This window comes from Tursiops truncatus, chromosome 11 (assembly GCF_011762595.2).
Source record: "Tursiops truncatus isolate mTurTru1 chromosome 11, mTurTru1.mat.Y, whole genome shotgun sequence".
NCBI lineage: Eukaryota > Metazoa > Chordata > Mammalia > Artiodactyla > Delphinidae > Tursiops > Tursiops truncatus.
In genome coordinates this window covers 4,460,172-4,476,742 of record NC_047044.1, presented here as the reverse complement: position 1 = coordinate 4,476,742, position 16,571 = coordinate 4,460,172, and the positions used below count along the sequence as shown (strand labels likewise).

The following is a 16,571-nucleotide window of genomic DNA, read 5'->3' as shown; positions in this document are numbered from 1 at the left end:
TAACCACCTACCGTCCTCACCTCGGCTGCAGCGGGTACTTGAACCCAGCCATCCACGCCTTGCTTATGCTGAAGCAAGCATTTACCGAGGGCCACCATTCAAGGCTGGGTGCTCAGTGCTGGGTGGGACGGGGACCAGAATCCAGCACGGACCCTGCCCACCGGGCGCTGAGCGGGAGGAAGATTTTTATCAGCAACTCACACAGACAAGCAGGACGCTGCCTCGGGAGGGCCGGGAGGGCAGGCTGTGCTCCCTGAGCCTGGACGACGGGCGCCGCGCCTCGCTGGGGCGTCAGGAGCGTGCCCTGAGGAGGGGAGTTTCCTGCTGGGGGGGTGGGAAGAGCATCCAAGGTCCTCCTGGTGAGGCCGAGATGGGAAAGGGTCCAGAGCCAGGATGCCACGTGGGAGCCCGAGATGGAAAGGACGCGACCGCACAGGGCCTCCTGGCTGGGTTGAGGGCTTTGCGTTTATCCTCAGAGAACCGGGGACCCCTGAAGGGTTTGAGACAGAGTCTCTCTGCTGTGGGGAGAAGGAAGGGGCAGAGGTATGACCCACGGCCTGTAGATGCCCGATGCCCAGCCCGTCCAAGGGCCACCTGGGCCAAGGGTCCCGAGAGGGACCTCCTGGGAGCCGCCTCGGCTCAGCCTGGCCCCTCCCAAAGGCTGAGGGGGGGGTCAACTGGCCTCTTTGGGGAGAGTCCAAGGCAGCCCTTGGCCGCTTCCGCCCCCCGGCAGCCAGGGCAGCATGAATAGGCTTCTGTGGCCCCTCAATAGGCCTTTCATCAACTCGTGCCTCTCAGTGCCCCTCATGGGCTAGAGACCCTCCCTCAGGGCACAAAAGACAAAGAAGCTGCCCAGGGAGGCCCAGGGCTGCCCTGATGAGGCACTTGGATGGAGAAGTACTGGTCAGACGGGTCCCCACGTGAGCAATCCCACAGGCCAGGCCGGTCCTCCGCTCCAGCCTAAGGGAAGCACGGGGTCTCAAGGACGGCAAGGCGGCCGGGTCAGGAGAGCCCATCACCTGCCTGGCCCCCTTCTTCTCCAGGAAAAAGTCGAGCCTCCTTCCCCAGATGAGCCAGGCCCTACAGACAGCCCCTCCAGTCTGCGCTGTGGTCCCCCATGCTGCAGCCCCTCCCTCCGCCCCTGACCAAACACCCTGCGCGTCCTCAGGCCACCCCACCCCTCACCATGGAGTCTTCCTGGACCGAACCACGGGGCCCTAGGCCCGTCCCAACCCAGCCTGTGCAAGTCAGCTTGGCCATCACGTCCCTGGGGCCTGTTCCCACCACCCGCCCCACGCACCTCCTCTGACCCACCTGAGCCACTTTACCTCATTGGATCTTCACAAAGACCCTGTGAGATAATGTTGCTACCTTCACTTAACTGATGAGGAAATCGAGGCTCAAGGTTTGCTTCCCTCATCTGATGTCGCACTGCTGGCACGTGGCAGAGCCAGGCCACAGCCCAGGGCTGCCTTCTAAGCCTGCCACACGAACACACTAATGTGTCCCTTCCCACCACGACAAGGCACCCCACTGGCAGGGTGACCAGGTACCCACCATAGGGCAGGGCCCACAGCGGGGACTCAGTGAATGTTGAACAACCACATGACTGCACTCCAGTTTTCCAGTTTACTCAGCGAGCACCACGGCAGCTTTGAAACCCAAAGCCACTGTCCCTTCTCACAGTATGCGCAACGTTGCGAAACCCTTAAAGTGCTCCTGTGGCCCTCAGGGCACCTCCAGGAGGCCCTCGGTCCCGCTTACCCAGCAAGATCACGATGGGAGCTGGCACTGGAATCCAAGTCGGGTTCAGCACCCACTCTGAGCCTGCTCCGTGCCGGGCATCACCTGAGGCCCCAGGTGCAGTGAGAAACAAACCCTGACCCCGATCTCAAGGTCACTTTCAAGGGTGGGGCTTCAGTCCCCACGGCCCACAGTTCCCCAAAGCAATCCTCTGCGTTCTCCAGAACAGCAGTGCCTGCAAACCCGCAGCCCTGCGGCCACTTCGCTCCCCACCACCTCTTCCCAGGGGGCTTCGAGCTCGCCTAAGCAGTCACCAGGCCAAAACAGGAGCTCCACATTCAAATTCCCGTCTCCTAGGAGCTCGTCACCGACGTGGCCTTATTCAAACTCCTGACTCACTGCTTTGCTCTGACACATAAACGGGCCTCCAAGACGAGGTGCCATTCTCCTGAGGGATCTTCGGTGGACACCCACACAAGGTGCCCCAGCCCCGACAGGAGCCGCCACCCAGCCACCGTGGCTCCCGCCTCCCGCCCACCCTCCCCACCTTCCTGGGCTGCGATCACCTGGTCACCGCCCTGATCACTGCCCTGGTCTCTGTTCCACCTCCTCCTGCCCCTGCCCCACCGCGCCACGCAGCACGAGGCGCGTGACAGAAGCCCAGAAGCCTGGCCAGCACCGCAAGAGGCTCACAGCCCACCTGCTCCCACCACTGCGCCAGAGCAGATGCTGAAACCCAGCAACCCCAGGCCGTGTTGGTGCACCCATCCTGGCCCACGGACCAGGCTCAGAGCTGGGGACCAGGCACAGCTGGACCACCCCACCCAGTGAGTCCAGGCGGAAGGGACTGTCTTGCTCACCGCTGTGCCCCAGCACCTACTCCTGCAGGCTTCGGGCTCCAGGCTGACGTTTACCAAGCGCTTCCAGCGTGCCAGGATGCAAAGCTGATGACACACTGCGTGAAGCCAGGATTCAAGTCCCCCCACCCCCGGCCCCTGGGCAGACCCAAAGGACACCTGCCCCTCAGGTGTTCTACCTTCAGCGTCACCTAGCTAGTCCCTCCAAACACGCCCCCAGCCCTCCCCCAGGGGCCGCTTGTCTCATCTCTCCTCGCTCCTGGGGTCTTGGTTCCCTTGCGCAATTCCAGCTGCAGCTTCTTCGCCAGGAACGCCCACTCCCGAGCCTGTCTCCTCTTTCATTTCCCTCCTTTATTCTCGCTTCTTCTAAGACTTCCTTCTCTGTGACAACCATGGGGTGGGGTTCTTCTTCATACACTAGACCGGGGCGAAGCCACACGGAAAAAAAGGCGCCAAATGCCTCTCTCTGGAGAGATGGATGTCCAAGCGGGAGAGGGACAGGCCACAGCCTCGAGTCCAGGAGAGCTGGGCCCAGAACCCAGACTGACTACCTGGGACGCTGAACGAGGGCCTTCCCCTCTCTCAGTCTCATCTTCTTCGTCTGCCGACAGGGGTGACATCCCCCTTCACCACAGGCTGCTATGGGAACGACCCAGTGCTGGGCCTGCAGTAACGGGGCGGCAGCCGGACTCGCAGGGAAGCTCCCAGACACGTGCCCCACTGAGATGACGCCATCCCCGCTCTGTGCGCGGCTCAGCAGCTCCAGCCTAAGTCGACTCCTTGGGGTTTGCCACACGGAGCGGGGGCGGGACGAGGGCTCCCAGGAGCTGAGCAAGAGCTGATGAGCCCCACGGGGTGGGCAGCTCCCTCCTCCCTGGGCCGGAGGAAGCTGGAATGCTAGGCCCCCGCCTCCCGGCAGGAGGTGCAGTCGGGGACCACCCGAGGCAGCACCAGCCACCAGGCGCTGTGGATCGGTAGGACGGACCTGCAGACAAAGCTGGGGGCTCGGCGGGCATGACAGCTACAGCCCCGAGCGTGACGGTGTAGCTCTGGGTGGTGGGACGACCAGGTTCTTATTTCCAGCTCTGGGCTGCAGGGTGGCGTATGCAATTCTTCCTACTTCTGCTTCTTCTTATTTCATTTCCGTTGTCCCTGAGCACAGAGCAGCACTGACCTCCCTGAGGCGCAGTGTAACTGGCCCTGCTTTTGTCAAGTGGCTCGGGTTAGGCAGTAATGCCTGTGGACTGCTGACCACACATCCCAGAACCACGGGCTGCGAACAGTGGTCCACGTCAACCTTCCTCTCCCCATTTTACCTAAGAGGAAACTGAGAGCTGGAAGGGGGAAGGGCTCTGCCCACAGAGACTCCCACAGGCCCCCTGGACTTGACCCAGGGCCGTCACCTGTCACGGGCAGCCTCCGTGACACTCTCTGATGCTCTAGGTCTGAAGGCTGACCTCTGCCCGAGGTGGACGCAGGGCAGTAATCAGTCCTACTCTGCCAGGAGAATGGAGGCCCAGAGAGCTGCAGCGACTTCCCCAAAGTGACACAGCATTCAGGGAAAATTAATTTCTGAGCCTCCTCTGCCTTCTTCCCTGCTCTGTCTCTGCCCAGCGGGACCCCCCGTGAGGACGGCTCCACTCAAGGGCTACCTCCCCAAGAAATGACCACCCTCTTCACTCAACAGATACCAACCCATCGATTCATCACCCACACTCCCCTCACAGCTCCTTCCCTGGGCCTCACTCCACCATCAGTCCCACCCTGAGCTGGCACAAGGGATGCAGAGCCAGTGCCAATGACCCTGCAGGGGACCCCAGGGGGTGAGGGAAAGGAAGTCACACACAGGAGGCTATGCAGCATCACAGGACTGATGGCAGAAATCAGTACAGGTGCCGTCAAGAACAAAGGGGGGGGGGCCCAGCTGATCCTCTCAAGGGGTCAGGAAAGGGGTCAGGAAAGGGCCAGACGGGCCCTTGAGCCGAGAACTGAGAGGTGAGGCTCCCCTGACAGATGGGGCGACAGAGTGGCAAAGTGTGGAGGAGCCCCCGAGAAGACTGGCACGGCTGGGGCTTAGCTGTCAGCAGGGCCAGGTCGGAAAGGATCTTGAACTCTGACTTGTAGGCTGCAGAGGTTTCTAGGGGTGTAAGCAGCAGAGTATAACACAGTCGGGAGCGGCAGCCGTGGTGGGACGGAGGGCCAGGCGCGGGGGCTGGTGTAGTCCAGCCCACAGGTGACCCAGGTGGGGATGAGGGATGGCTCAGGGCAGACAGAACTCGGCCACAGCTGGAGGGGCAGGTGAAGAAGGGCTGACCCTTGCCCAGTCTCAGTCAGGCTGAGCTGGAGGCGACACACTCTGGGGAGACGGGTGTTCGAGGGCAGTCAGCAGTGGAGGCTGGTCCAGGGAGTGTCTGGGCTGGTCCGTGATGGGTGTGGGTGGGATCAGGGGGCGGCATGATCGGTTACCCTCTACCCACCTGCCCCTACCATCTCCCGGGGAAGCTCTCAGCCCCGGGAAGCAGGGCCAAGCCCAGTCCAGCTCTGCATCCCCGGGTACTCAGTCGCTATGGCCTGCACGAGGGAGGCAACAGTGACTACGGTTGCCTAAAAATGTACACTGAGAGAGGGGTGGAGATCGCAGAAAAGGTGAGCAATCAACTGGCACGAGGGTCTTGGGTGGCGGTGCGGCTGCAATGGTGCCCGTGAGCAACGTTCCGGAAAGAACGAGAAGGCAGAAGCCTAGGCCCGCCTCACTCGAGGTCCCCGTCACTCTGAGCCTCAATCCCTCTGTAAACAGGGGCAAAACCCACCCATGATTCCGCTCAGCAGCTGTGAGCACCAGTGAGGACGCGGCAGAGCCCTTTGTAAGAGTCGGGCTCTTTCCTGACGATCTTGGTAGTACACACTCCCCGTAAAGAGTAGTTTGTACTCTGCTTTTCTCACTTGTTCTGTCCTAAGTGTTGTCCCAAGTGTAAACAGTCAAGTTTCAAAGCACGTCCCAAACCAAAGGATTTTTACACTAAAGATAAACAGCGACAGCACCTCCAACTACAGGACTAAAAATTAAGCCCCTCTCCTTTTCACTTTGCCAAGAGACATTTCTCACGTATCCACTGGTCATTCAAGGGAGGCAAAGAACATATCCTTTAAAACAGGGGTCCCAACCCCCAGCCCACGGACTGCTACCGGTCCGGGCCGCACAGCAGGAGGTGAGCGGCGGGGGAGCCAGCGAAGCGCCACCTGTATTTACGGCCGCTCCCCATCGCTAGCATTACTGCCTGAGCTCCACCTCCTGTCAGATCAGCGGCGGCATGAGCTTCTCGTAGGAGCGTGAGCCCTACTGTGAACTGTGCATGCGAGGGATGTAGGTTGTGCGCTCCTTATGAGAATCCAATGCCTGGTGATCTGAGGGGGAGCTGAGGCAGTGATGCTAGCGCCAGGGAGTGGCTGCACATACGGCTTATCGTTAGCAGGGAGGTGTGACTGCACAGAGACCGTAATAAATCAGTTGCTTGCAGACTCATATCAAAACCCTATCAGTGAGTGGCAAGTGAAAACAAGCTCAGGGCTCCCACTGATTCTGCATTATGGTGAGTTGTATCATGATTTCATTATATATTACAATGTAATAATAATAGAAATAAAGTGCACAATAAATGTAATGTGCTTGAATCATCCCCAAACCATCCCACCCCCACACTCCGGTCCATGGAAAAACTGTCTTCCACGAAACCAGTCCCTGGTGCCAAGAAGGTTGGGGACCGCTGCTTTAAAAGACTCAGGCTAACAGGGTATTTGTCTTGTATCCCATCAGACACAAGACTCCCTTTTTAGGGACTTCCCTGGTGGTCCAGTGGTTAAGACTCCACGCTCCCTATGCAGGGGACCCGGGTTCAATCCATGGTCAGGGAACTAGATCCCACGTGCCGCAACTAAGAAGCCCGCATGCCACAACTAAAAAAGATCCCACATGCCGCAACTGAGGCCCGGCGCAGCCAAATAAATAAAAATAGGTAAGTGAATATTAAAAAGGTGGTCCCTCCCAAGTGAGCTGACGCTCATCCTGCACGGCCTGGACCGTGCAGAGGGTCCTCCCCCAGCTGGACAGCCCTTACCTCGGCCCCCAGACGCCCTGACCCCTCATCTGCAGGTTCACCAACAACCCCTCAGCTCCTGCTGCAGCCAGCTGGGCCCTGAGGGGCCTCCTTGTGCTTCTCTCCCTCCACAGCCCAGCCCGGTCACTGCACACGGAAAGTAAGGACACCCTGCCCTGCCCCCAGTGGGCCTCGATCTCTTTACCTGAACCGAGACAACAGGCGGGAGGGCCCATCGGGCATTCTGGCTCTGGTGCTCAGTCTGCCAGGGCCCTCTCGCAGCTTCACCTACCTGTCGGCACAGCAACAGCGACAGGCTGGTTGAATTCTGGATCTTTCTTGTCCATCTCGGCTCCCCCGGGATGGCTGTGACCCTGAGGATGTTCTGCTGCCCAAGCCAAAACCAGGAGGTGGGGAGCAAGCTGCCAGATCAGCCCCGACGCCAGGAGGGCGCGACGTCGGGCAGAGGGACATCATGTCCGCTCTCGGAAGAACACCTGTCCCAAAGCCGCGCAGCAGCAGCAAGAGGACGGACTGGAGGGCTGCCGATCACACCCAGCACTGTCTCCCCGCCCACACCAGCCCCCAGAGGGTAAGAGCCAGGACCAAGGCCTGCACTGCACCCACAGGCAGCCTGGCACCCGTGCTGATGCGGGGGCCACCGTCTGTTGTCCCCGAGGCTGGGCGGGCAGGGGCCGCGCAGAGCTGGAAGTGAGAGGGTCTTGGAGGCGAGGAGCAGCCTGGGCCACTCAGTTCCCAGGCTTCCCCGTCCCCAGCTGCAGGACAAAGGACACCTGCCTCCCCCACTCAGCAGGCAAGCCTGCAATCCCAGGGAGGAGACAGGCCTGGAGAATCACCGACCAGCGGGCAGCCGGCCCCAAGCCCCGTCTGAGGCTGGATCCTCTCTCAGCAGCTGGCACACCCGGGTGCCAGGAAGCCGCCACCCGCCACTCACCTTTCTTCCTGTTTGTACCAATGCCAATGATTCAGAACGTTTTCCATGGCACTTCCATGATAGTCCAGTCGTTAAGAATCCGCCTTCCAATGCAGGGGGTGCAGGTTCGATCCCCTGTCAGGCAACTAAGATCCCACAGGCCGTGGGGCAACTAAGCTCATGCGCCACAACTACTGAGGCCACGTGCCGCAACTACAGAGCCCGGGCGCCGCAACTACTGAGCCCACACGCCACAACTAGAGAGAAGCCCATGCGCTGCAGCAGAGGATCCCGCATGTCGCAACTAAGACCTGACACAGCCAAAAATTAAAATAAATAAATAAATAACAGAAAGTTCTCCATGAGTTTGGTAAACATCTGTCTGCCACCCGCCACATCCACCTATGGTCCTAGTCCTGCCTTGGGGGTCAGACAGCAGCCTCTAAGAAATGGCCTCCCAGGTTGGCAGCCGAAAGAAGTCATCCAAATGCAGAAAGCTTCGCACAAATGAAGAGCCCTGTTGCAAGCTATTTATAAGAGTGAAAAACTGGATCCAAGCTACGTTTCCCACAAGACAAAACCGATTAAGTAAATTATGGCACATCCACTCAACTATCCTGTATCATTTAAATAATGTTTAGAGTTTGAACAACACGGAAACGTTTTAGGAATTTTAAGTGAGAAAGCATGATTAAGAAACTTTATGCGTAGAATATCAAGTATTCTTTAAAGGGACTTTAAAAAGATTGGAAAGCAAGATGTTGTTAACGGTGTGACTACGTGATTGGAACTATGAGTAATTTTTTTCCATTCTTTATATTTTCCAGTTTCTATATTGTACATGTAACAGTTTTTATTTTATTTTATTTTTTTTTGTGGTACGCAGGCCTCTCACTGTCATGGCCTCTCCCGTTGCGGAGCACAGGCTCCGGACGCACAGGCTCAGCGGCCATGGCTCACGGGCCCAGCCGCTCTGCGGCATGTGGGATCTTCCTGGACCGGGGCACGAACCCATGTCCCCCGCATCGGCAGGCGGACTCTCAACCACTGTGCCACCAGGGAAGCCCATGTAACATTTTTTAATTGGAAAAAACTTGTCTGGGGATTTTGATGCTGTTTTTTTAACAAGCGTCCCGCTCAGGGCTTCTCTGCAGTGGCCTCATGGCTCGGCTGGTAGTCCTGAGCCCGCCCAGCCCAGTGAAGGAGGCAGATGTAAATAAGGAGCCAGCGCTGCAAGGAGGGGGCACGGCTTGTGCAAGGCCTCAGGGCAGCGGCAGAGCGGGCACTGGCGCCCAGGCCAGGGGAGGGGGCGAGGATGCCAACACAGCTGATGGCCCTCTCGCTTTGCCAAGAATCCCTGCAGCCATGACCCTCAGTCTCCTTAGAGTGCGAGGTCCAGCGTCCTCAGCGTTCTCTGGAAGGATGCAGAGTCCCTGCCTTGGGAGAGGACCACTCCGGCAGCTGCCTGGGCTGCTCCAGCCCCAGAAACGGATAGAGGCCAGAACCCACAGGCCTTAAAAATAGGCGCAGGAACCGAAAGAGACACCACTGCCACTCTAAACGGCCACACTTCCTCCTCGCGGCACTGCCCCAGAACCGGCTCTGCCTGCCTTGGGGACGGAGGGCCCCAGGGGAACCCAGAAAAACTGGCACCAGCCACTGCAAAGCAGTCTGAACTTCAGAGCTTGAATCCAACCCTAATTCCACATGCGGGCACTGGGCCAGATGTTTGTGTCCTTTATAACAACAACAGCATAGAGGGTCAACGCCGTGCCAGGGCTTGTGCTGGGTCTGTTCCTACCGCATCTCCTGCAGTCCTCACGGGGTGGCATGAGGCTGTGCGTGTCCCTTCTCAGACAATTTCCATGACCCTACAGACTTTGTTGTCTCCACTTTACAGATGAGGACCCAGAAGCTCCAAACGGTGGCGTGCTTAGGCCCCCGTTCTTCCCTTCCAGCCACACCTCCCATGAACATCCCCCGCCCACCACTACGCCCAGCTACACTGCACCGAGCAAGACAGAGGGCTGGGCCGAGCGTGCAAGGTCCTCTTCCCGATTCACAGGGTGGTGTCAGGTGCCTGGCACGTGTAGGTGTTCAGCGCAGAGGCGAGGCTCACAGGAAGGCAGTCTCCCCCGTACTCCTCTGGCTCATTCCAGAACTCTCTACAGGACGGCTACTGGCACCTGACATGCCTCAGCTGGAACCCCAGGAACCCCAGTTCTGCTACCTCCCAGTTACGTGACCTTGGGTGAGTCACTTTCCCCTCTGAAGCTTCGTTTCCTCATCTGCAAAATGGGCTTTTAACAGAACCTGCCTCCACAGGAGGTGCTGCTGCAGGTCCAGCGGGGCTGGCACACGGCACGTGAGCAGCATCCCTTGTGCTAACGGCCTCTCCAGTGCTGGCCGGTCCACGAGTCAAACACTCGCCGAGCTGCTGAAGGCCAGGCCAAGCGAACACCAAAGTCCCAGCCGGGCGCTCAGAGCCCCAAACATCGCTCCAGCCTCAACTCCCACAGCCAGGCTTCAAGCCTCCCTGCTCCTCCAGGCAAGTCCTGCCCACCCTAACCCCCTCTCAAAGGCCACGCCTGCACGAACCCCGCTGGTCGGCCAAGGTGGCTCCCTTCTCTGTGCCCCTCACAACCCCTCACACCTCGACTTGGGCCCTTCCTCAGCCCACCTCGTGCCAAGCAGCTGAGCACACCTATGGTGGCCAGGCCACACGCACCCGAGGACAGGTGTGAGGGCTTCACCCCTGCTAAGAGCCCAGACAGATTCTGCCACTTACTGGCCATGGGACTGGGGCATGTTACTTCACCTCTAACCCTGTGCTTCTTCACCAGGACAAAGAGAGCAGTTTAATGATACCTACCTTAAAGGATTATTTTGATGATAAAAGGAAATGGTGAATGTGAAACACTCCTTTTGTCCCACAGCACTCCAAAGAGAGAGAAAATTCCCCAGGCCACCTAAAAGGGGGCGAGGGCCCAAGAATAAACAGCTCTAAAATGCTCAGCCTTGGGGACTTCCCTGGCAGTCCAGTGGTTAGGACTTCGCGCTCTCACTGCCGAGGGCACGGGTTCAATCCCTGGTCGGGGAACTAAGATTCCGCAAGCCATCTGCGGCCATGGGAAAAAAACAATACAGTAAAATAAATTGAAAAAATAAAATAAAATAAAACGCTCAGCCTAGGCAGGGCCCAAAGACAAGCAGCACGGGGAAGGCCCCTCCACTCACAGCACCCCTCCGCCACTCAGACCCGAGTCGTGTCCACGTGACTTGACCAAACGCCAGGGGTGTGCTGCCCCTGTTGAAGGGAGCCTGCCCACACAGCATGCATGCGCTGACGTCCAGAGCCCATTAGAAGGCCCAAGCCCCAGGAGGAAGTGTCAGGCAGGCTATCTCCACCTTTGTTACAGACATCTGCATCACACAACATGTGGGCATTGGACCACCCGATTCTTCCCAACTCAGAGACTCTGGAGCCCCGCTCAGGCCGCCTCAGCCATCAGCCTGGCTCACCTGTTACCTGGAATCACAGGCAGTTTCCTGTGGATAAAACGCCAAAATCCTGCTCAAAATCCTGCACAGCCCTGGCTGCTTCCAGCAGGATTTTTACTTCAGCCAAGTCACCTGTGTATCTGGCTCTCTGTCCCCACTCAACTGCACCCACACCCCACGCAGCACGGATCAAGGCTGATCCCCCCACCCGGCGTGGAGCAAGTCCTCAAAAAAACACCTCTACTGCAGAGGCCACAGCAGACAGATTCAAAAATCAGGTTGGGATCTCCAAGGTACTTTTCATCATGCAACCAAGAGACAATGCGGGCAGGGAGAAGGGCGTAGTCGCTTTCTCTCATCTCATAGACAGACACTGTTACTTAAATGATAACAGCGGGACTTCCCTGGTGGCGCAGTGGTTAAGAATCTGCCTGCCAGTGCAGGGGACACGGGTTCAAGCCCTGGTTCGGGAAGATCCCACATGCCGCGGAGCAACTAAGCCCATGCGCCACAACTACTGAGCCTGCGCTCTAGAGCCCGTGAGCCACAACTACTGAGCCCGCACGCCACAACTACTGAAGCCCGCGCGCCTAGAGCCCGTGCTCCGCAACAAGAGAAGCCACCGCAATGAGAAGCCCGCGCACCGCAACCAAGAGTAGCCCCTGCTCGCCGCAACTAAAGAAAGCCCACGCACAGCAACGAAGACCCAACGGAGCCAAAAATAAATATATAAATAAATAAATTAATTTTTTTAAAAAAGAGGGATTTCCCTGGCGGTCCAGTGGCTAAGACTCTGTGCTCCCAATGCAGGGGGCCCGGGTTCAATCCCTGGTCAGGGAACTATATCCCACATGCCGCAACTGAGACCCGGCGCAGCCAAATAAGTAAATAAATAAATAAAAGAAATGACAACAGATTGTCCAGGGTCAAACGTCTCCCCCAGAGGCTCCCTTATACCTTCAAAACAACCTGAGGTTAGTTCTGAACAACCTAAGCTTTAATTAAACAACAACAACAAAAATCTGGGAGGTTTAAGTTAACTCATAAATGTAACAGGTTGTCCCAGCTGCAAAGTGGAGATGAGCGGGTGACATGGTGAAAGTGCTTTGGGGAGGGCGTTCTGGGCTCACGCCTGGGTGCTCGGGCCAATCATTCTGTCCTAACTCTACTTTGGGCGTGAGGTCACTGTTTAGCTTGTCCCTCTCTGAACATCACATTTCTCATCTGAAAAATGAGAGACGGGCAACGTGAGCCCTCCTAAGACTTCCTTGCCCGTCCACACCCTTCATTCCCCAGCCCAGAGAGTAATCCTCTCATTCATTTGCTGAGTGTGCATGGGCCCCGTGCTGGGCACTGAGGAGACTTAGACTTGGGCAATGCCCTGTGTGTGTGTGGGGTGGGGGGGGTCACCTGCTAACTGGGGAGACAGCCACACAGACCATCACAGTGCCACCCATGGTCGTCCGTTCATCCACCAGACGCGAACCCACTACAAAGAGAGCACAGGCAGCAGGACGGGGCGGAGGAAGGGTCCCCGGGTGGCAGCATTAGCTCTGAGGCCTGAAGGGAGACCTGCACGTGCTTGCAGGGCAGGTTAAGTATGAGGTAGCTTTCCAGGCGCAGAAAAGAGCAGAAATAAAAGTGCAGCGCATCAGAGCACTACAGGGACTGAGTTCTGAGGGGCTGGGGGTGGTAAGATGGGAAGAGCTTGTGCATGAGGGGGGACTAGAGGCAGGAGGGGAGACACAGCAATAGTGCAAGCACCAGGCTGTGCTCTTGGCCTACTATGGGCAGGTCCCCTCCCCAGATGCAGCGCAGTGGGTGCGGCAAGGCCTGGTTGGGACATTTGCGGGGACAGGCACTGGGGTCCCACTGGCCGGGGTCAATCCCAGCTATACAGCTTCCTCGCAGGCTGTCCCTGGGCTAGTGTCTCGCCTCTCTGAACTTCAGGCTCCACATCGGTGAAGTGGAGATAATGTTCCTATATCTGGCAAGGTCAGTATCGAATTGACAGAGCCTGCATAAGGCACCTGGCACACACTGAGTACCCAGGAAATGCCAGGTGCTACAGCAAATTATTGTTCTTAGGGGGTGGCAGTGCAGGCTCCTGGGGGCAGGGACTGTCTAACAGGGCAGAGGGATGCTCAGGGGACAGTAGGACCGTGTTGACAGGGGAGTGAGGAGGGGTGCCCGGAGCTGCTGAGCAAACAGGGCTGAGGGGCCTGAGCAATGGTCCCTCCGACCCCTCCCCTCTCAGACACTCTGTGCCAGGTGACAGGCGGCCTGCCAGGCGGGCATGCAGCCGGGCACACAGTAGGTGCTCAATGAACATGTGCTGAATGAACGAATGAGGACCCTTCCATTTCTGCTCGAAACTAATTAGTGACACCTTTTCAGAAGAGACCAAAGAACCTCTGTCCTCGTCCACCCCGGCCTGTAGACACCCTACCCCCACCCCCATGCTTGAGGAAAGCTTTGTTCCAGGGCAGGCTGGGCTGAGACCTGCTGAGGGGAAGTATCTTGTACCAAGTCCGCCTCCTGCAAAAAAGGAGGCTGCAAATTTATTTCCTCTCGTCTTCCAGCCTCCAGGGTGTGGCCTGCTGAGGGGCCTGGAATGCCTTGTGACCTTAGGTGGGGATGCGCTGGCTCTTTGGGACTCAGTTTCCCCAATGGTGAATGAAAGGGAGTGGGTCTGGCAGAATCTCCAAGGTTTACATTCCCTTCTCCACAAAGTGCTGTCGCCCCCTCAGACAGCCCCAGCCCAGACTGGGGATGAGGGTGGGGCTGGGGGGTGGCTGAGAACGTGGTATGAAGTCATTCCCGCAGGAAGAAGGGAGGGGTCTTTTCAGAGAGAAAACGGCCTCCTCGGGCTTTAGTCTGAACACGATCAGTAGCCATCACTTCACGCCCAGCCATGACGGAAGACCCCACCTACACCTGGAGCCCCAGGCTCTCTCAAACCACACGGCGCACCTCCACCCCACGTCACCGGCCCATCTAGGACTTAGGGCCTCCTTAGAGCAGCATCACACCCAGAGAGGCGGCCGGCCCCGCTCCCGCTGCCAAGCGGGTGGGTTCATGGGGCGACGGTCCAACAGGTCCCCAGTTAGAGCCAATGTGCAGAGAGAGCGGTGCGGGAAGACAAAGGCTTCAGGACGCCGGAGACCTGCCCTCCCGGCGAGCTGGGACGGTGGTCGGGGCAGCTGGCAGGGAGGTCTGCCCGGAGCCCACGGGGCCCCGGCCCTGCCATGTCGGGCTCCGGGTCTCCCCAGATCCAGCGCCCGCACTCCCTGCAGCGGCACTGAGGCCCCGGGGAGGGCTTCTTGGAGAAGGAAGAGGCCTGGCGGAGCCACGGTGGGGAAGGAGGGAGACGGGCAGACGCCCGGATGGACAGACAGAGGGAGACGCCGAGTGACCCGGGAGACAGACACACAGGGACGAGAGCGTGCCGGACCGCTCTCGGGACCAAAATCAGAGACGGAGACGCTGAGGCACAGGAAACAGCCGGACGCGGGGAGCCGGGGGCGTGAGGGGGATGCGACACGCAGGGAGCCCCAGAGACACACGCAGAGACAGAGACGCGCAGACACCCAGAGGCGCGCACACTCCGACGACGCGGCGGCCCCGGCCTCGACCCCGGCCGACCCCACTCACCGAGGCCGCAGACCTCGCGGCGCAGGCTGAGGCGGCCGCGCTCCTCGGCTATGGCGCGCAGCATGTGCTGCAGCGAGCGCTCCTCGGCCTCCGCGCCGCCCGCAGGTTCCGGGGAGGCGGCGGCGGCAGCGGCGGCGGCGGGGAGGGCGGGCGGCCCGGCCCGGAGCCCCGCGGGCGCGGGTGCCGAGGCGCAGGCCCGGCCCGGCGGCCGCGCGGAGGCCATGCCGGGCCCCGGCTCATCGCCTGCGCCGCGCCCGCGGGGGCCCCCGGCGCGCCCCGCCGCCCCCGCCCCGGCGCCGCCCGCCGCGAGCACCAGTGAAGCCACAATCCGCCTTTGTGCGCGTCACCGCCCCCGCCGCCGCCTCCGCCGCCTCCGCCGCCTCCGCCTCCTGCCGAGCCCAGTGAGGCGAGCGCACCTCCGCGTTGCCGACACAGCCCGCCCGCCTCCAGGCCGCCGCCTGCCCCGCCCCGCCTCGCCCGGCCCCGCCCCCAGGCCATCCGGACCCCGCCCCCGGTAGCTTCCCGCCCCGCCCCTGCCCGCCCTCAGGCCACACCCCAGCCATCCAGGTCCCGCCACCGCCCTCAAGACCACGACCCCGATCAGCTAGACCCCGCCCCTTGCGCGTCAGGCCCCACCCCAGACCCGCCCAAGGCCACGCCTCAGGCCGCCCTCCTCTGACCTCCCGCCGTGGACCTACCGGGCTGGCTCCCTTCCCCATCCTCCAACCCCCGGTCCGCTCCGGCCCCGCCCCCCCAAGCGTCTAGCCTCCGGTGACCTCCGACTCCGGCCAAGCTTTTCCGCAAATGGCTCTCGGGATCCCGCCTCGGCCTTCGCCGGCCCCTCCACCCCTGCGCCCACTTTCTCCAGGCCCTCCCCGCAAGGCCCTCCCCAAGACCGACCTCAGCCCCTGCACGCCCTCGGGCAGTTTGGCGTCTCTGAGCTCCTCCCATCGCCCCTTCCGGGCCGTACCCCCCGCCCCCGCCCCGCCTCGCCCCGCGAGAGACTGACTTTGTCCCCTGCCCTCCCCATTGCCACCCTCCGTTTCTCCTCAGTCAAGTTGTCAGGACCGGTTTCCCCTGGGAACTTCCTCTTCAGAACCCAGAAAGAGGTCACCCTCCGCCATAAAGAGGTCTCATGGGGGGACGGTGGCAGAGCCCCTCCTGCCCCCAGACTCCTCCGCCTGGCGCAGTGCCGGGCGTTGAGAAAGGCTCTGAGCCTGTTTCCTCAGCTGTACGATGGGGTCTCGCTCCGAGTGTTAACTAGGTATGAGGGTGTTGAGGCGTGGAGAGGTATGAGGTCAGCTGGCCACATGCTCCTGATGAAGGCCAAGGTCCAGTGGGCATCCATCCGCGTGCTGGCCTCCACTGAGAGAGGAAGATCTAGGTGAGAGGCAGCTAGAGGCCCTTCCCAGACCTCAGCCCCCGTGGCCCATTTCTAAGGACCTGGGAGATGCGAATGGAGGGAGAGTGCTGAGATTTCCCAACTAGCTAAATGGCCAAGGACATCCCCCTACAGTCACACTAGCCTCCGTCCACAGACCCATCAAGGAGGGGCCTGCCTCCAGGCCCCACCCCCCTTCCCTTCTCCCCCATCCTTGTAACACACGCTTCCTCATTTCCTTTGGGTCCCAGAGTCACCTCCTCTAAGAGCCTGCCCTGACCACCTTACCTAAAACACCAGCTTCCCTCTCCTCTAGCCCTTTACCCTGCTTTATTTTTCTTCACAGCACAGCACTTACCTCCGCTGACATCCCATTATATAGCTATGTGTTCTGTTCATTGTCTGAC

General features: G+C 59.8%; 1 protein-coding gene across 2 annotated transcripts in view; it reads right to left on the bottom strand.

The window, feature by feature from the left end:
* KIAA0930 (KIAA0930 ortholog) overlaps positions 1–15,032 on the bottom strand; it is a 44,587-nt gene extending 29,555 nt beyond the window's left edge. The window contains exon 1 of one of the 2 annotated variants that reach the window (XM_073788079.1): positions 14,784–15,032. In XM_073788079.1, the coding sequence (XP_073644180.1) occupies positions 14,784–15,006 (223 nt within the window). In that variant the 5' untranslated portion in view covers positions 15,007–15,032. The remainder of the gene's footprint in view (positions 1–14,783) is intronic. The other variant, XM_033865862.2, reaches the window with a different exon arrangement.
* Positions 15,033–16,571: the final 1,539 nt, after the last annotated feature.